This window comes from Pelophylax lessonae (genome assembly GCF_965119305.1).
Source record: "Pelophylax lessonae genome assembly, chromosome: 5".
In the NCBI taxonomy this organism is placed as follows: Eukaryota; Metazoa; Chordata; class Amphibia; order Anura; family Ranidae; genus Pelophylax; species Pelophylax lessonae.
In genome coordinates, this window is record NC_138772.1 from 276,743,623 (window position 1) to 276,765,137 (window position 21,515).

General features: G+C 40.6%; 1 protein-coding gene across 1 annotated transcript in view; it reads right to left on the reverse strand.

The window, feature by feature from the left end:
- Positions 1-584: 584 nt before the first annotated feature.
- The window catches only part of TMEFF1 (transmembrane protein with EGF like and two follistatin like domains 1), a 311,438-nt gene continuing 290,507 nt past the window's right edge, over positions 585-21,515 (reverse strand). The window contains exons 9-10 of the mRNA XM_082258289.1: positions 11,597-11,755; positions 585-2,015 (exon numbers count right to left, since the gene is read on the reverse strand). Of these exons, the coding sequence (XP_082114415.1) occupies positions 1,931-2,015; positions 11,597-11,755 (244 nt within the window). The 3' untranslated portion in view covers positions 585-1,930. The remainder of the gene's footprint in view (positions 2,016-11,596; positions 11,756-21,515) is intronic.

Below are 21,515 nucleotides of genomic sequence, written 5' to 3' on the forward strand. Positions count from 1 at the left end.
CAGCGTCGCACGACCGCGCAATTGTCCGTCAAAGTCACGCAGTAAAAAATCGCAAAAAACCCCCTGGTCAGGAAGGGGGTAAAATCGTCCGGGGCTTAAGTGGTTAAAGTAGTACAGGTACCTTTTCTAAAGTCAGAGCGACTTCTATAGTGCTAATTTGGACAACTCTCAATGACTAAATGAGTTTTTACATGTCACGCAACTTGTAGGATCCTATGTCGCGGCAGTGTGAACCAAGCCTCATTGTCATCACAGCTACAATGGTTTTCACCAGAAAGGAACTGAGAAAAAAATATGCATTAGGGCACAGACAGAATAAAAAATGACAGGGGTTTTAGCTTTTCCTCTGCTCTACCTATTTTTGTCTGTATTGCTGTTGGTAATTGTCTCTGTTCATGTCTGAGTAAACTGCTTCCACCAGGACAGCAAGCAAGGGAAAAATTCCTTAAACAGAGCCACAGATAGTAAAAACCCATCAGGGTTTCTAACGCTTCCCTGATCAACCCAAAACCAATAAGTGAACTTACACAATACATTTAATTAAACATTATTTAAATTTGCATCATTAAAAAGAGAGTCTAACGTTTATTAAAGCAGCCTTTTAATTTTGTAATGGTGTCCAAATAAACATAAGTATGCTGATCAACAGTTTCAAGTTTTATTTTACATTAAATTTAACATTTATCTAAATGTAACAAAAGTGTTGTGAGATCCATTATATATCAGAGCTAAGGAAGCAATATCTTCCCAAATTATTATATATTACATTTGTATTAAAAAAGGAGCAAGTTTTGTTTTCCTCAAGGGTCCAATGTGGCACAGGAGCAATTGGTATTTTGTGTGGTGTCTTTTTGGTGCCCAATTGAATTTTTTTTTTTTTTTTTTCCTCATTGTCAGTTGTGTATAAAATACAGATAGTCACAGACACAATCAACTAAAAAATAAATAAAAGATATACAAAACAGTTACAGTTATTGACACCACAGAACAATGTACCAACTGCATTCCTCAGCCCTGGATGAACAGGCCAAATAGCTTATAAATATTAGGATTAGAAACCATAGAACATATTCAACATTTTACAACTACTCACAGAATACAATTCACATATCATGCGATAGCCAGTGTTAAAAAAAAAAAAAAAAGTAAAGTAAAAGCATAACTAAGCTCTATAAAACATTAAAATACCTATTCAACACAGTGTATTCTACGAAGTTTGGTTAAAAAAAAGACTGTAAACATTGTTACCTTTAGCTCATGCCTTGGGTGTTTATTACATTTTTGATGTTACTTTCATATCTTCAACCTCAAAAAGGCCTGAGCCTGTGTTCCATAGGAGCAACCAATTGTGGGGATACAGTGAACATTGCATCCACCATTTTGTTAGTTTCAACTAGGCAGATTCATAATACAGTCTATGTCATACTGGTAAACAAACTGCATTTTCAGAACCAGGCTTCAAATGAAATGCCTGGTCAAAACAGTTTGGCAGCTAAAGTTATTTTTACAAACTGTATGAACATCAAAAAAGTTATAAACATTGAACTGCCCTCAGTTAACTAACCTTTCCAAATTGTGTGGCTGGACCCCAACGATCTCACAATTGGGACACTTGAAGTGTCAAATGACTAATTTACAACCATGCGAAAGCAAATACACAGAAATGGAGGACTGCATTTTCAAGAAAAGAAATATTTAAAAAAAAAACCAAAAACAAAAAAAAACCAAAAACAAAAAGCTATATCCGTCCATTGCTGCCAGCGCTGATGCTTTGCAAATACAACAGACAAACAACAAGGCTAAACTATAAAATGTCAAAAAATAAGGCCTCTGAAATAAATATTTCCATTCTTTAAAAAAAGATATAATAAAAATGTACATCACATGGTCAATGTAAGTATAAAAAATAAACAAGAAAAAAACACTGAGGCTACACCATCCGGGATGAAGCATCTGACGTGAAGTGACCAAGGTTTTGCTTCTGTCGACGTCCTCTGTTGTTTTTCGGACATTTCCTGCAAGTAAATGGTACACTTTAATTTTGTGAAAGCATTCTCTTGTACTAGCAAATTTCAGCTAGCAGCCCCACAAAGTGGAGGCTTTAATACACAGCCATTCATTGAACCTACTTTGTTTTGGTCTCCTATTACAAGAATTTTAAAACATTTTAGTTTTGGATACAGTGGGATAGGGTTAAAAAAAATCTTTGGTTTTTACTCAGGGCTCCATTGGAGACATTTTACCCTCATTCCTGTCCTGCTGACAGGAGGGGTTGGAAAATCTACAACATGGACATTGACAAAAATAAAAATATCTTATATTTTTTTTCCCTTACCCCTACTCTTTTTTTTTTTTAATCTGTATTGCTGTTGGAGAGTTTCCCCTCACGTCCGGTCTTATAAAATATAGTCAGTAGGACAGGATGGGAGGATAAAACTGTCTAATGCAACCTTTCTCAACCTTTTCAACACAAAGGAACCCTTGAAATAAATTTCTGCTCTCGGGGAACCCCTGCTAAACATTAAAAATCTACAACTCATGACACATTAGTGTGACAGTCAGTGGGAAGAATGCTCCTAAAGCCTCGTACACACGCACCGATTGTTGGCCGACCGATCGGCTGTCTTTTGTCCAGTGTTGTTGTGTTGGTTGAAATGTGCTCTAGACTGCACACGAATTTTGTCGGCCAACAACAACCAACTGCAGAAGTGATGTCATGTTCTGGTTTACTTTTCGTGTGTTTTTTCTTCTCTGAGCATGCCCAGTCTTGATCATTACATTTTTGTCTGCCGAAATCTGTACTGACTGACGAACAATCGGCCGTTCTGTTGACGGCCAACAAAAATTTTATAGCCTGCACACCAGATTTTGTTCGGCCGAAAAGTCGCAGTTGGTTGTCGGAAGCATCATTCTAACAAGCCGACAATCGGCCGTTGGCCGAAAATTCACGGCCAACAATCGGTGTGTGTGTACGAGGCTTTACACTTGTCATCATTGGGAAGAATTACCCCCTTACAGATAGCTAAAAGGAACAATGGTGTCATTGGAAACTTATCTGAGAGGCAGAAATTGCCCATTGCTCAAGGAACCCCTAGCAACCTCAGGAGGAACCTTGGTTGAGAAAGCCTGCTCTAACGGATAGAAGTATAAAAAAGGGTTCTTGTTTCATTCTATCCAAAACAAAAGAAAAAAGGTTCTGCTGTACATACATTTTAAAGTTTTTCATGTCAACAAATTGAACCTGCTTGACAGGACAACACTAATACCTGTGTGGACTTATAGGTATATGTTAAGGTATTTCAGTCCACAGTGGATTCTACAGTACAGGCATACATTACTGTGCAAATGTTTTAGGCCTCATGCACACTGGACATTTTTACAGCTGTTGTTTTTGGTATCAGGTGTTTTTTTCTGCAGCCAGTAAACTCCCCAGTATGTTATCCTATGTGTCCATGCACACATAGGCTGTTATCAGCGTTTTTTGGGAGGGGCATATTCTGGCTGGAAAAAACCCACAAGTAGTGGGTTTTAAGTGGAGTTTTTCAGCTGTACAAATGCTCTAACTCTGGTAAAAGCTTAAAAACACTGAAAAATGCAGCTATTCGGCATTTATCAGAGTTTGTGAGCCATAAGCTTTTGTGGGAGTATAGTTTTGTTTATAAAAAAAGCTAAAAAATGCTGAAAAACGCTGCAAAACTCATTCCACAGCTACAGCTTTCTACAGCTTACACTACTGCCATTTTTATAACGTCTAGTGTGCATACGGCTTAGACAGGTGTGAACAAATGCTGTAAATTAAGAATGCTGTTAGAAACAAAAGTGTTAATAGTTTGTGTTTATCAATTAACAAAATGGAAAGTAAATGAACAGAAAAGAAATCCAAATCAAATTAATATTTGGCGTGACCACCCTTTGCCTTCAAAACAGCATCAATTCTTTTAGGTACACCTTCACACAGTCTTTGAAGGGACTAAATATGTAGGTTGTTCCAAACATCTTGGAGAACTAAGCACAGATCTTCTGTGGATGCAGGCTGCCTCAAATCCTTCTGTCTCTTCATTCAATCCCAGACAGACTCAATGATGTTGAGATCAGGGCTCTGTGGGGGCCAAACTATCACTTCCAAGAATCCTTGTTCTTCTTTATATTGAAGGCAGTGCTTAATCACTTTGGCTGTATGTTTGGAGTCAATGTCCTTCTTTAGAATAAATTTGGGGGCAATCGTTCGCCTCCCTGATGGTACAGAATGATGAATAATTATCTGCCTATATTTCTTGGCATGAATGACACCACTGACCCTGACCAAACATCCAACTCTATTGTCAGAAATGCAGCCCCAAACCTGCATGGAATCTCCACTATGCTTTACTGTAATCTGCACACTCATTCTTGTGCTGCTCTCTAGCCCTTCGGCAAACAAACTACCTCCTGCTACAGCTAAATATTTAAAATTTTGACTCATCAATCCAGAGCACCTGCTGCCATTTTTCTGCATCCCAGTTCCTATGTTTTTGTGCATAGTTGAGTCACTTAGCCTTATTTCCACATGGAGGTATAGCTTTTTGGCTGTAATTCTTCCATGAAGACTTCTCTGGACAATACAGTACATCCGGAAAGTTTTCACAGCGTTCACTTTTTCCATATTTTGTTATGCCCCAGCCTTATTCCAAAATGGATTAATTTCATTATTTTCCTCAAAATTTTTTTTGTTCTGTTTTTTTTTTTTTTTTAGCAAAGATTTCAAACAAACTTTTTTCACATTGTCATTATGGGGTATTGTTTGTACAAAAAAAAAAACAGAACAAAAAAAATCACACGTACATAAGTATTCACAGCCTTTGCCATGACACTCAAAATTGAGCTCAGGTGCATCCTGTTTTCACTGATGATCCTTGAGATGTTTGATGTTTCTACAACTTGATAGGATTCCACCTGTGGTAAATTCAGTTGATTGGACATGATATGGAAAGGCATACATCTGTCTTTATAAGGTCCCACAGTTAACAGTGCATGGCAGAGCAGAAACCAAGCCATGAAGTCCAAGGAATTGTCTGTAGACCCCTGAGACAGGATTGTATCATGGCAAAGATTTGGGGAAGGGTACAGAAACATTTCTGCAGCATTGGAGGTCCAGTGGCCTCCATCATCCGTAAACAGAAGATGTTTGGAACCACCAGGACTCTTCCTAGAGTGGACTGCCCGGCCAAACTGAGTGATCAGGGGAGAAGGGCCTTAGTCAGGGAGGTGACCAAGAACCGATGGTCACTCTGACAAAGCTCCAGCGTTTCTCTGTGTGGAGAGGAGAACCTTCCAGAAGAACAAGCATCTCTGCAGCACTCCACCAATCAGGCCTGTATGGTAGAGTGACCAGATGGAAGCCACTCAGTAAAAGGCACACCTAGAGTTTGCCAAAAGGCATCTGAAGGACTCTCAGACCATGAGACACAAAATTCTCTGGTCTGATGAAACAAAGATTGAACTCGTTGGCCTTAATAACAAGCCTCATGTCTGGAGGAAACCAGGCACTGCTCATCACCTAGCCAATGTCATCTCTACAGTGAAGCATGGTGGTGGCAGCATCATGCTGTGGGGATTTTTTTCAGCAGCATCAACTGAGAGACTATTTATAATTGAGGGAAAGATGAATGCAGCAATGTACAGAGACATCCTTGATGAAAACCTGCTTCAGAGTGCTCTGGGGCGAAGGTTCATCTTCCAACAGGACAACGACCCTAAACACACAGCCACGATAACAAAGGCGTGGCTACGGGATGGATGCTCCCCATCCAACCTGATGGAGCTTGAGAGGTCCTGCAAAGAAGAATGGGAGAAACTGCCCAAAAATAAGTATGCCAAGCTTGTAGCATCGTACTCAAAAAGACTTGAGGCTGTAATTGGTGCCTAAGGTGCTTCCACAAAGTATTGAGCAAAGGCTGTGAATACTTAAGTATGTGTAATATTTTTTGTTTTTCATTTTTAATACATTTTCAAAGATTTAAAAAGAAAGCCTTTCACATTGTCATTATGGGGTATTGTTTGTAGAATTTTGAGGAAAATAATATATTTAATCCATTTTGGAATAAGGCTGTAACAAAACATAAAATGTGGAAAAAGTGAAGCGATGTGAATACTTTCCGGATGCACTGTAGATGGGTGTACCTGGATCCCATTAGTTTCCATCAGTTCTGTGCTGATGGCACTGCTGGACATCTTCCGATGTCAAAGGGAAGCAAGCATGATGTGTCTTTCATCTTCTGCATTAAGTTTCCTTGGCTGACCACTGCATCTATGGTCCGCAACTTTTCACGTTTCTTGAGCTTCTTCAAAAGAGCTTGAATAGCACATCTTGAAACTCCAGTCTGCTTTAAAATCTTTGCCCTTGAGAGATCTTGCTGATGTGGTAAGCCTATATTGTTGCTGTGTCTTACCATGGTGTATGGCCTGTGACATGAAATTGTCTTCCATAACCTCACCTTAGTAGCAGAGTTTGGCTGTTCTTCGTGCAGTTTTAAAGTATAACTAAAGGCAAAGCTTATTTTTTTTAGTTTTGGATAGAGTGGAGGTGAATTAGAATGCTTGTCAGTTTCTATTGCTGTCTGTGACCCCATTAGGGAGATTCATCCTATTTGTTTTGTTTACCATTATTGAAAGTGAAAGTAAAAGAAAATCCCAAATTATGGGTTGTTCCCAGAAAATTAATAGGGGAAATCTTCCAATGGAAACACTAGTTCTGGTGACCTGGGGGTCCCCAAGGAATTCCCCTAATTTGTAGATTTTCTCTCACTTCCAGTTTGGCTACGGGATAGGAAGTGAAGTAAAATCTCCGGAATGGGACACGTATAGCAAAAAAAAAAAAAAAAGGGGTTATAACCCTCCCTTACTCTAAGTCCCCTTTCACATGTGCTTTCCGATCCGATCTACCTGTCAGTTTTTTCAAGCGGATCAGATGCTCCATGCAGCCCTTTAGAGCAGCGGGTGTCAGCGGAGACATCCGCTGCTATCCGAATCCTGTCTGTGAAATCCGGACGGATGGAAACCCTATTTTCCATCTGTCTGAAGGATTGGATCGCATAGGATCGGATGAGAACGGACAGGCGGTCCATTCTCATTTGATCTTCCCATAGAGGAGAGCGGGGATCTGACAGCTCCATCTCAGCACACAGAGCAGAGACGGAGCTGTCATCTGCCTGCTCAGCGGGGATCGGCGGATCGATCCCCCGCTGAGCAGAATGGACTCCATCAGGCGCACCACGTGTGTGAAAGAAGCCTAACCAAATGAAAAAAAAAAAAGAGTTGCCTATAGTTCTGCTTTAGGCCTTCTACAGAGCGGTTTCTGTTGTCGTTAATGGCTGTGTTTTTCAACCTACGTATGAAATTGATGAACATTCGCTCCTGCTTGGAATAATTGGTTAATTATGCACCTTACTCCAATCTGACAACATTCCTAAGGCTCCATTCACACCTGAGCGCATTGTTTTCAGGCATTTTTTTGGGCTTTTCACAGGCGTTTTTTTCTGACTTTTTTCAGGCGTTTTTTGCAGGTGTTTGGAGGAAGGCATTGACATCTAACAAAAACACTTGTAATCAGTCAAAAAAGAAGCTCACGTACTTTTTTGAGCTTCAGGCGTTTTTTCTTCTGGAGACAAAAAGCTCAGATGTGAACAGGTGCCATTGAAATGAATGGGATTCTGCTTGTTGTTTGAGACTTCAGAGATGAGCGTTTTAGGAGCTGAAATACGCTCAGATGTGAACAGGGCCTAAAGGTGTGCAAGTGTAAGAACCGAAAAACTGGTTGAAAGCCAAAGGGTAGTCACTCAAAATATTGATTTGATTAAGATTTTTCTTCTGTTTGTTTCACTTTGTATTTTGTAAATTGATAAAAATAAACAATTAAAGTATGTTTTTTTAAAGCATTCTTATTTTACAGCATTTCTTCACATCTGCCAAACTTTTTCACAGTACTGTATTTATATACCATGATATTGCATTCATGGTCAGATCTGCTAATAGGTCTTTTCCAGTAACAATGGACTTCACAATCAAATGTCTGACAAAAGAACCATTTGTGTTCTCCAAAGTAACCAATACGTTTTCTCTCTTTAAGCTTCAAAAAAAAAAATCATTACAGAAAGAATCGGCTGTCATGTAGAATACAAAATTGTTTCATAGAATTTTTCAATCAGGGGGTCCACAATGCAATAAAAAAGCAGGTGCAATAACTCCGTCATCATGACCAATCTGAGGTTTATTTTTAGTAGTTTAAGCTTTGTGTGACCAGCATTTTTAAGCTTAAATGCCAAGACCAAGTTTAGCAGCCGTCAGTTAGCTTTACAATATTTCTAACAATTTTTTCTGTTTGACAGCGGGTCTGAGAACTAGGAACACACACAGTTGCATGTTTCAAACTCTCTGCTGTGAGGTTAATTAGCATTCTCGTGGCATGGAACGTTTTACATTTTGACCTATAAACTTGTATTGCAGCCACAAATGGGTTAATGTAGACAAATTAAATTAGCATTGCTAAGGGATAATATGCTTGTGCACAGCTAATTAGTAAATTGTTCTTCCATGCTTGCCACACAGAAGGCATAACCCAAGAACAGGAGGATATATTGCAGGTCTCTTTTAACCCTGCTGCGTAAGATACAAATGAAATATCTGTATTGCCTCTTCCTCTGACAGTAGAAAATGCTGATTAGCTATAGCAAACTGGAAATTGGTTTGAAAGTATAGGGGTGATATCTGGAGTCAAATGCAGACACTTCAAGATTACTTTTCCAGTGAACCTTGAATCTGCTGCAGTTCTAACATGCAAAGTTCAGTTCCTAAAGTCTAGCTTGGGTCTGCTACCTGAGACTCCCTGCAGGTTTATAAGGCAAGGCTTTAAGCCCCGTACACACGATAAGAAATTCGGAAGGGAAAATTCGTCCGACGACCGATCTGCCGATTTTCGGATTGTTAGTATGGTGCTTTCGACAGCCGACTCACACTTTTCAGCTGACAAAATCCTGGTGTGCAGGCTATAAAATTTTTGTCCTCCGTCAACACACGTCCGATTTTCGTCTCATTAGTACAGATTTCGACGGGGAAAAATTTTATGAGCAAGACTAGGCATGCTCAGAGAGAAAGAACACATAGAAAGCAATCCAACACATGACATCACTTCTGAAGTAGAATTCTGTAGTACGGGAAAATTTGTGTGCAGTCTAGGCACATTCCAACCAACTGACACGCACTCTGGACAAAAGACGGACGACTGGTCGGCGGAAATTCGTAGCGTGTGTACGAGGCTTTAGGGTGGGCCAAGTTTGACTGCAAAGATCTGTTTAAAGGCCCGTACACACGTTAAGAAAATCTGTAGGGAAAATTCGTCCGACGACCGATCTGACGATTTTCGGATTGTTAGTATGGTGTTTTCGACAGCCGACTCCGACTTTTCGGCTGACAAAATCCTGATGTGCAGGCTATAAAATTTTTGTCCTCCGTCAACACACGTCCGATTTTCGTCTCATTAGTACATATTTCGATGGGGAAAAATCTTAAGAGCAAGACTAGGCATGCTCAGAGAGAAAGAACACATAGAAAGCAATCCAACACATGACATCACTTCTGAAGTAGAATTCTGTCGTACGGGAAAATTTGTGTGCAGTTTAGAGCACATTCCAACCAACGGACACGCACTCTGGACAAAAGACGGACGACCGGTCGGCGGAAATTCGTAGCGTGTGTACGAGGCTTTAGGGTGGGCCAAGCTTGACTGCAAAGATCTGCTTAAAGGCCCGTACACACGATAAGAAAATCTGTAGGGAAAAGTCGTCCGACGACCGATCTGCCGATTTTCGGATTGTTAGTATGGTGTTTTCGACAGCCGACTCCGACTTTTCGGCTGACAAAATCCTGATGTGCAGGCTATATAATTTTTGTCGTCCGTTATACAACGTCCAATTTTCGTCTCATTAGTACAGATTTCGACGGAAAAAAATCTTAAGAGCAAGACTAGGCATGCTCAGAGACGAAAGAACACATACAAAGCAATCCAACACATGACTTCTGAAGTAGAATTCTGTCGTAGGGGAAAATTCGTATGAAAATAACCTCTTCACTTTCCACATCAGACTAGCATGCCACAAAAAACGGACGACAGATCGTTCGATAATCTGATCGTGTGTACGGGGCTTAAGTTGTACACACCATACAACTTTTGTTGTTAGATTTCCTTTAGATTTACCTTCAACTATGTAGTGCAAGGGCCTGCCTGATTGCATACAATTAAAAGTGTTTGGGTTGGACCTCATATTATATGGTTTTGGTAAATCTAAAGGAAAAAATCTAAAGAAAATTGTATAGTGTGTATCCAGCTTTACTCCCAGCGTGCTCTAAAAATGTCACCTGATAGAGCAAGGAACTTTAGGTATCTGAATTTGTTTCCAGCTACCAGTTTACAATTTTCAATACACACTCTGTAACTAATAGGGAAATGGTAGGAGGCAGCAAGGGGTGGCCTAAGGACTGCTTTAATGTAAGGTCACATAAGTGAGTGAAATGAATAAATAATAGAAAAGCACTGTGTTTACACATTCTGCTGAACAATATAGGTCAATATAGAAATAAAAGAGCATCGCTTGATAAATTGTCAGTTGGAGCCTAGCACTGTGTCTACATGTAATGAATCCAAATTAGGCAAACCTCTTTTCCACTTTAGATCTATGGTTAGTTTAAGCTAGGTGATGAGTAATATATCCGCATGAGTAATCTCTAAAGGCTGCATGTCAGCTATGGAGCTGATTTTGAACAGTGTATGATTTTAGCTACTGAAGTGGCTAACGTATGTGTACAAGCTTACACATGTTGCTGAGCAGTTAATCTCTGGGAACAGCTGCTTTAAACTGTCCTCATTTGCTATGATGCAGCCTGTGTTTGCTTCTTTGCCATGTACAATTGAATAGTATACCCATCTTGTGTGATTTTACTAACCCAAATGGATTTCGTATACCAACATAAAATTATTTTAGCAAAGCCAAAGAAAAAGTATACAATATATTTTTAGCTATATATGGGACCCAAATACTTGAAAACTCTGCAATCTTTTTTTGCACCACCAATCACAAATGTAGAAGCCTCAGAATGTTATGCATCTTGTGATTGCTGCTTTGTTATATAAAGATGCATAAATGATATTGGCATAGCCTAACAGAAAATATATAATTTTTAGGTATATACGGGACTCAAGAACTTGATGAATAAGCAACCTTTTTGCACCACCAATCACAACTTTGGAGCCCTCAGAATGTGTTTGTTGTCCATGCTAAGATCCCTAAAGGCCTAAGAAGGAGTCACTGAAAGCCTCCCTGTACAGCAGGAATGTGCGCGGGTGACTTCATGACATGATGATATTTTCTTGGCATGCAAAATAATTTCATTCAAGGTTTTGTGTTGTTATGTCTGTTACCATGTATGGTAATGAATGTACTCAATGGTATAAATAAACAGGGGATGTTTTGCATTAGCATTGCATTTAGTCCTATTATGCATTCTAGCCATTATGTAAGAAATCTTGACATGCATATTTCAGAAAAACACCCTTTTCATAACATACCTTGTTATGCACATGACAATAGCAACTATAATGGCAATCTGCACAGCTCCGATGATGGCTGCTATAAGAACATGAGTGAGCTTTTGTCTGCTTGGAACCACGTACAGAATGTTGAAATCTGTCTTATCACAGTATTGGCCTGTGTATCCTGAGTCACACCTGTAAAAGAGGAGAAAATGGTTATGGCTACATATTAATAAACAAAGATTGCCTAATTTCTTCTGGAAAGGTAATTGAGCAAAAAGGACAAATATATTTAAAGTGGTTGTAAACCTCAGTTGTTCCTCTGTTATCAGCATGTGTCACTTCTGAGAAGTTCTCCCTACACGTGAGATAAAATTTGTGACCGGGAGGGAGATAAGCACACAGCTTGTCTATTCAGAATATAGAGAAAAAGGGGAAAGCAGATTTCAAGGCCCGCCTTGTACATATGGGATTGCAGCATCAAAGGTTTAAAGTCTCCCCGCGCTGGGGGTGCAGAGGGCCTTGTGACTGTCAAAAATAACTGTCAAAAAAGGGAGCATTGAGACCTATATGGAATGTTCTGGAACTCATCAGGGGGCTATAAAAAGGGTCTCCGGAGCAGTCTTTTGCCATTCGCCACTGGAGGTGGAAAGCGGTAGAGCTCTCCTCCCTTCCTTCCTTGTCCTCGACATGATATACTATATATGTGTTTGGGTCACCATTTTGAATTAAATAAAAAGGGGGACAATAATAGCAATATTGTTATATTTGATAAAAAAAAGTCAGCTTGAACTGTGATAACTGAGCTGTTATGCATATAAAAGTCTGGTTTTAGTTTGTTCTGTAAACCAATAATAAATGCCGTGACCAAAGTTTTCTCTAAATAAATTAAAATTGTTGTTATGTTATGGGGAAAAAAAATTGTTGTTGTGTCTTTTTTTCATACATTTTTGGAATAGATGTGTGCAACCCCATACAGCTCTGCATGTTTCGTTGTTTCTCTTCCTATGTGGAGGAGGTGTGTCCTTTTCCCCCAATCAGCTCTCACACAGTGTATAAGAGCTGTAACTGCAGCTCTCCACCCCCTTCTCTGTACTGCTCAAGGATGCAAAAGGATTTTTTTCACAGTTGTGCTCTTTTAACGGGTTGTAGACAAGAGAAGACTGCAGATAAACAATTACAATTTATCTAGGGGGATCTGTTTAATCTCTGTGTTTCATTTGAGGCTATTCATTTCACTTGGTATATGAGAGTGTTTACGACCACTTTAAACCATCACAGATCCATATGCAGTCCCAAAATATAATTCTCTGTTATAAATCATCAAGGGCTGAACATTTCTGAAGATCACATGATGTCAACAACTTGTAATTGTCCTCACTAAAAATCCATTTATCCTTATGGCCTTCAAATATGATTTTACTCAATTAAAATGGTGCTAGTCACAGAGTCCATAGCAATTTCAATAGAAAGTATAGTTTTTAAAATATGTTTGTTTATGCAATGTACTTGTTTTTTATTTTTTATTTGTATGGATGATCACAGGATATCAATACTCTTTCCATCATATTAAAAATTACTGTAAGTCATTTAAATGTAACCTACTCTTAAAAGTCAGTAAATATATGGAACATACTGTATAACTAGCAAAAATTAAGGAAAGAAAAAGATGGGGCTTTACAGGCCGGTGGGAGCAGAAGGATGAGAAGCAAAACCAATATTTGTAAAACCAAAATTACATTTTATTGATAAACATAGAATAAAAATACGCATAGACAACCATGCATTCTTGGAAATGACAGACTAACATGTATTGGTAAAAACATATAAAGTCACTAGCAGTACAGAAACAATCCCCAAGGGGGATATGACCACAAACGCCTGTGTAGGATGGAAGATGGGTCTCAAGTTGGATTCGGTCAAATATAGGTCCCCAGCAAGCCAACGCGTTTCGCTCAAGGCTTCCTCAGGGCCTGAGAGACCATAACAGACCGGTGTTTCTATAATAACATAAAGGCATAATCAAGTAAGTATTAGTCAGTCATACATTTCGAGGTATATCATACATGGATTTATCATATTTTAGTTACATTTGGTTGCGGTTTTGTACTGACCCTTATTGGTAGTGACTCATACTAAGCGACAAGGTTGTAGTGATGACAGATGCTGTTTGGAAGATATTGCTTCCGTATTTCCAATATGAATTCTTATACAGATATCATAGACAATTAGTTGCACTGGATCCAATACTTTAGAGTCCCAACTGCATCACCAATGGCAGGGCTGTGAATCAAAGCACCAATAGGCTCATAAGCCTGTGTCTATTCTAAATCCATAAAAATCTAGACATCTTTATATAACATTTCCACCCACCTTATAGGTTTACCCTTACTGTAACCTCTTGAACAGAAAGTCGCATTTAGAAAGGCAACAATCCTCTCCCTGGCGTCTTTCCAATTTTATATAAATATGTATATTCACCATTAGGTGTGATGGATCTGTAAGGTGGAAAGAATGGTGAATTACCACATATATAAGAAGGGGAGGCCAAGAGGTTACCATTGATTTGATAAAGTAAGAACAACTATGCCACAGATTCTGGCGGTATTTACAATAATGTCCAGTAATGGAGTTAAATATTGGCACCCACCTACGTTTACACAGGAGTGGCTTCAAACAGGACAGGAGTCACCCTTCTTTTTGCGATTCAAGAGATGCTAATGTTCGCGGTCTAGAAGCCCTGGGAGGTGGCAGTGAATGACCTGGAGGGAGGGATCTGTATTTAAAACATAAAAGGAGATTCTTCTGCCACATAGCTATACTCTCAGGCTGTAGAATTATTCCAGAAGAAGGAAAGTTATTGTATTAGGGAGAAAGGAGGGCCACACATAGGTACACCTACCTCTTCTTAATGTATGGAGTGCTCCAGGCAGGAAAGGGGGTGCATATATTTCATTTATAGGGACAATTGGTCCTGGGCTAATTAGCCCTGAAAAAGATGATTCAAGGAATTAATCAAAATACTTGCAGTATCCCAACCAGTGCTGCAGATAGTGCAGCTTCAATGGTACATGTCCTTTAGACCCATATAGAGTTCGCCCTACTTACCTTCATCTTCAGATTGCCAGACAGCCTGCCTACCTGCTCCATGTTATAGCCGGATTATATATAGGGAGTATGTCAGGGGGGACCGCCTCTATTGTGTTGTTTTGGCGCTCAAACATTCAAACCCATCCAGGTGATGTCTATGAGTGTGTGATTGCGGTCGGCGGTGGGGTCGCTCGACCGCATCATTTCAGGTCGCTCCGGAAGTGAAGACATAGTCTTCTCACCAATCAGCCCGCGGTTGGCGGCGGCGCCGCCGTATCCGCGTCACTTCCGTGCGCATAGGAAGTGCGGAGATACGGCAGAGAAAATCCTCCACAGCCGCGTCTGGCCCGCCCTCCAGCCCAAGGAACATCACCTCAATGCGGATGCCATCAATGCTGCATCCCAGGCGTCCCACTCCCACAGCTCCCTCTACTCTACGCACATCTCATTGTGTTTAAATTGGTAGTCCCTATGCTATCAGAGGACTCTGATAGCATAGGGACTACCAATTTAAACACAATGAGATGTGCGTAACTGTATATGAAATGAGTGGGTATATAAAATAAATGATGAATTTGCTCATATGCAGAGATTAACATATATATGTATCTTCTTTTCTGTATCAAATAGGTGACCAGCGTGGCGACAAGGAGTTGACGGATGCTGTTTTCTAAAAAATAATATGTCACAACTTTATTGACATACATATCGATAATAGGGTATTTGCATGATTGGATCTAATCATGGGTCCCCTATGGGTTCCTGTTGGGCAGAGATGTGTATTGGAGCATATTTTAGGAGACACCAGTAGAGGGAGCTGTGGGAGTGGGACGCCTGGGATGCAGCATTGATGGCATCCGCATTGAGGTGATGTTCCTTGGGCTGGAGGGCGGGCCAGACGCGGCTGTGGAGGATTTTCTCTGCCGTACCTCTGCACTTCCTATGCGCACGGAAGTGACGCGGATACGGTGGCGCCGCCGCCAACCGCGGGCTGATTGGTGAGAAGACTATGTCTTCACTTCCGGAGCGACCGGAAATGATGCGGTCGAGTGACCCCACCGCCGACCGCAATCACACACTCATAGACATCACCTGGATGGGTTTGAATGTTTGAGCGCCAAAACAACGCAATAGAGGCGGTCTCCCCTGACATACTCCCTATATATAATCCGGCTATAACATGGAGCAGGTAGGCAGGCTGTCTGGCAATCTGAAGATGAAGGTAAGTAGGGCGAACTCTATATGGGTCTAAAGGACATGTACCATTGGAGCTGCACTATCTGCAGCACTGGTTGGGATACTGCAAGTATTTTGATTAATTCCTTGAATCATCTTTTTCAGGGCTAATTAGCCCAGGACCAATTGTCCCTATAAATGAAATATATGCACCCCCTTTCCTGCCTGGAGCACTCCATACATTAAGAAGAGGTAGGTGTACCTATGTGTGGCCCTCCTTTCTCTCTAATACAATAACTTTCCTTCTTCTGGAATAATTCTACAGCCTGAGAGTATAGCTATGTGGCAGAAGAATCTCCTTTTATGTTTTAAATACGAATCCCTCCCTCCAGGTCATTCACTGCCACCTCCCAGGGCTTCTAGACCGCGAACATTAGCATCTCTTGAATCGCAAAGAGAAGGGTGACTCCTGTCCTGTTTGAAGCCACTCCTGTGTAAACGTAGGTGGGTGCCAATATTTAACTCCATTACTGGACATTATTGTAAATACCGCCAGAATCTGTGGCATAGTTGTTCTTACTTTATCAAATCAATGGTAACCTCTTGGCCTCCCCTTCTTATATATGTGGTAATTCACCATTCTTTCCACCTTACAGATCCATCACACCTAATGGTGAATATACATATTTATATAAAATTGGAAAGACGCCAGGGAGAGGATTGTTGCCTTTCTAAATGCGACTTTCTGTTCAAGAGGTTACAGTAAGGGTAAACCTATAAGGTGGGTGGAAATGTTATATAAAGATGTCTAGATTTTTATGGATTTAGAATAGACACAGGCTTATGAGCCTATTGGTGCTTTGATTCACAGCCCTGCCATTGGTGATGCAGTTGGGACTCTAAAGTATTGGATCCAGTGCAACTAATTGTCTATGATATCTGTATAAGAATTCATATTGGAAATACGGAAGCAATATCTTCCAAACAGCATCTGTCATCACTACAACCTTGTCGCTTAGTATGAGTCACTACCAATAAGGGTCAGTACAAAACCGCAACCAAATGTAACTAAAATATGATAAATCCATGTATGATATACCTCGAAATGTATGACTGACTAATACTTACTTGATTATGCCTTTATGTTATTATAGAAACACCGGTCTGTTATGGTCTCTCAGGCCCTGAGGAAGTCTTGAGCGAAACGCGTCGGCTTGCTGGGGACCTATATTTGACCGAATCCAACATGAGACCCATCTTCCATCCTACACAGGCGTTTGTGGTCATATCCCCCTTGGGGATTGTTTCTGTACTGCTAGTGACTTTATATGTTTTTACCAATACATGTTAGTCTGTCATTTCCAAGAATGCATGGTTGTCTATGCGTATTTTTATTCTATGTTTATCAATAAAATGTAATTTTGGTTTTACAAATATTGGTTTTGCTTCTGATCCTTCTGCTCCCACCGGCCTGTAAAGCCCCATCTTTTTCTTTCCTTAATTTTTGTTGGTCTTACAGGGGTAAGGGCCTAAAATTGCACGGTATTTTTTGTATATACTGTATAACTAATCTGTTTTATTGGCTGGTTTATATATATTTTCTTCGAAATACACTGTGTATAATTTCTGCATAAAACAACCGTAATCCTAATATTAATATAATAATACACTGCTCAAAAAAATTAAAGGAATACTTTGAAAACACATTAGATCTCTATGGGGAAAAATTACATGCTGGATATCTATACTAATGTGGTAATGTGTTAGGAATGAAAGCATGCCACATCGTTAAATGGAAATGAAAATGATCAAACTACAGAGGGCTGAATTCAAAGACACCCTGAAAATCAAAGTGGAAAAATGATGCAGCAGGCTAGTCCATTTTGCTGAAATTTTATTGCAGCAACTCAAAATGGTACTCAGTAGTTTGTATGGCCCCCATGTGCTTGTGTGCATGCCTGACAATGTCGGGGCAAGCTCCTAATGAGACGACAGATGGTGTCCTGGGGTATATCCTCCCAGATCTGGACCAGCGCATCACTGAGCTCCTGAACAGACTGAGGTGCAACCTGGCAGCGTCAGATGGACCGAAACATAATGTCCCAGGGATGTTCTACTGGATTTAGGTCAGGTGAGCATGGGGGCCATTCAATGGTATCAATTTGTTCATCCTCCAGGAACCGGCTTCATACTGTTGCCACTTGAGGCCGGGCATTGTTGTGCACCAGCAGGACCCACTGCACCAGCGTATGGTTTGACAAGGGGTCAAAGGATTTCATCCCAATACCTAATGGCAGTCAGGGTGTCATTGTCTAGCCTGTAGAGGTCTGTGCGTCCCTCCATGGATATGCATCCGCAGACCATCACTGACCCACCACCAAACCTGTCATGCTGAACGATGTTACAGGCAGCAAAGCGTTCTCCAGGGCTTCTCAAGACCCTTTCATGTCTGACACATGTTCTCAGGGTGAACCTGCTCTCATCTGTAAAAAGCACAGGGCGCCAGTGGCGGACTTGCCTATTCTGGTGTTCAACGGCAAATGCGAATTGAGCTACATGGGGCCGGGCAGTGAGCACAGGGCCCACTCATGAAGTCTGTTTCTAATTGTTTGGTCAGAGACATTAACACCAGTGGCCTGCTGGAGGTCATTTTGCTGGGCTCTGGCAGTGCTTATCCTGTTCCTCTTTGCACGAAGGAGCAGATACCAGTCCTGCTGATGTGTTAAGGACCTTCTATGGCCCTGTCCAGCTCTCATAGAGTAACTGCCTGTCTCCTGGAATCTCCTCCATGCTCTTGAGACTATGCTGGGAGACACAGCAAATATTCTGGCAATGGCACGTATTAATGTGTCATCCTGGAGGAGTTCGACTGCCTATGAAATTTCTATAGGGTCCAGGTATTGCCTCATGCTACCAGTAATGAGACTGACCCTAGCCAAATGCAAAACTAATGAAAAACAGTCAGAAAAAATTAGTAGGGAAAAAAATGTCAGTGACCTCCAAGTGTAAAACCATTCCTGTTTTGGAGGTCACCTCATTGTTGCCCATCTAGTGCACCTGTTGTTAATTTCATTACCACCAAAGCAGCTGATTAACAACCCCCTCTGCTACTCAACTAACCAGTTTAATATCCCAGAAGTTTCGTTGACTTGATGCTATACTCTGATTAATAAGTGTTCCTTTAATTTTTTTGAGCAGTGTATATAAAGTATAATTCATTATTCATTCATGATAAATGATTAAACATAAGTATGTAGAAAATATTCTCTTTGTGATACTGGGATCAGAAGGCACTGGAATTATTTCCAAACAAGCACTACAAGTTAGGTACTATGCTCCCTTCACACCTTGCTTGTGTGTCGGAACACACTCACTTTTTTGCTTGTTTCCACATGTTGTGTTTAGGGCAGCCTATTCGTTTTAATGCCTAAATATAGTAGAAAACACCTGTAGTAATTTCTTATGGTAGTGAGAGGTCGGTGCACTGGCTTGTAGTGTCCTCCTAGCACCCAAGCAAACATGTCGATTAGAGAAAGCCGGAAGCTTGATCTCCCGTAATGAATTTATTATTCCAGATGTGGTATGAAATAATACAGGGCTTACGCATTTCTGTGTGTTGCCTTAATTATAGGCTGAGCCGTATATTAATTTTTAATTAAATTAATTAACCTAGATTAATAAATGTATTCAATGCGGAAGATCAAGCTTGCGGCTTTCTCTCCAATTTTAAAAATTGCTCTGAACCAAAATTCATGGTACAATGCGTTCTGAAAAACGTTAGAAAAATGTATTAGGGTGCCATTAAAATGAACTACCACAGGGCTGCAAAAGGGGAGCAAATTTCTGTGCATTGCGGCAAGGGTTCAGTTTTGTGCATGTTTATACAATGCACAGGTGTGAATGAAGTCCAAAATGGTTGGGTACTACAGTGTAACTTTTTTGTCAAATAATTATACTTGATGATAAGACAGTATAACCAATCAAAAAGTCCTCAAACCGAACCAGTGCAAAGCACAGTAAAGCCTTCTTAGAACAATGGTATTTACATTTTAGGTTCCACTTATTTCCCCCCACAAAAAAGAGAATTATTTTCATTTTAGACGTAGGCAAGGCCATGCAGATCAGTGATTTTTTGCCCCATAAGCCAGATGTACTTCCAGACCTGCTGGTGTATAGTGCAAATATAGCCTAATATTATAAAACCATTTATTCCAAATTGCATACAGTGTATGGAAACCATGGTTTTCATGAAAAAGGGCTTGGGACCTAACAAGACAGTGTAACCACATGCATGCTGTAGTAAGAAGGGACTAAGGCTGGGTTCACACTACTGCGAATTGGATGCAGGTTTCCACGCATCTAATTTGCATGTCAGGAGAGTGTGACTGGTTCTCAGTGGAGGTTGCAGCAAATTCGTGTGCGTCGTCTTGTCTGTTTCAGATCCAAATTCAGCCAAAAATTCAGACCGAATTCAGACCTAAAACGGTGAACGGAACGCACTGGACCTCCTGTTGCGAGCTGCTCCGCAATCTAGTGTGAACTAAGCCTAAAATAATCAAAAAGCCCCTACCAAATCTGAGCAGAGCAGAGTAAAGCCTTCTTAGAACTTAGGCTGCATTCACATGTCAGCGTTTGGATCACGGGCAGAACCGCCCTTGATACTTCTTTGGAGCGTATTGCGTCCCGCGATTTTGTTTGCGCGATGTTGCCACGATTCGGCAGGCGGAAATCGCGGCAACATCACTCGGTGTTTGGGGCGCTATTGCAAATCAACGGGCAACGCTAGGCGTCCCGCGATATGCAATAAATCTCCGGATCGTGGGCGGAACCGCGGCGGTTCTGCCCGCGATCCATACGCTCACATGTGAACGGAGCCTTAAGGTATTCACAGGTCTCATTCCATGACATGTCCCAAAAATAAGTGTATTTTTCCAAAATTCCAGACAGTGGGCGGATGAAGATACTTGATGCTGATAAGAGTGCTACGTGAGTAAGAAAGTTAAGTAAAATCTGGGTTGAAAGTCCAAATGCACCAAAAACTGAAAGAACAGTTTTTCATTGTTCTTGGAAAATAAGTCACAAAGTCTGGCTTTCTTATACAGTACTGTATCTGAGAATACCTGGTGGCACTTATTCACTATGAGAGTTCAGAGTTTCAGGCAATAATCTTGGCCAAATCAAGTGATGATGTCACGCTGCTAATGGTATCACCCATGATGCAAAAAAAAACCCCCAAATAACTGAGACGGACATGTTCAGCGGGTATAGAAAAGAATTACCCCCCTTTAAAATAATCACATTTTGTTGCTTTGCAACATGAAATGAATACACAATTTTTGTTTTATCACGCTGTATTTACTTAAAACTCCTGGAGTACTCATTTCCCTCCCTCTTCTTTCTCTCTCCCTTCTTCTTCCTTTATTTTCTCACTGCACATATCCTTTCTTATCGGGCTTTTGTAGGATTCAGTGGCCGCGTATTTCCTTTACCCCTCCCTAAAAGACTCCCCCAACTCCCCATTTTTTTAAATTTAAAAGGAAAGGCTTTGCTCTCATGGGGCGATTTCATCCATACCCCAATGCAGGGCCGTGTTTTACCAGCACAGTGGATGCGTATATCCCCATGATAAAAGTTCCATGTTTGTCTATTGGGTCGTGTGTGTGACCCTGCCCAGAGCACAGATCTAATT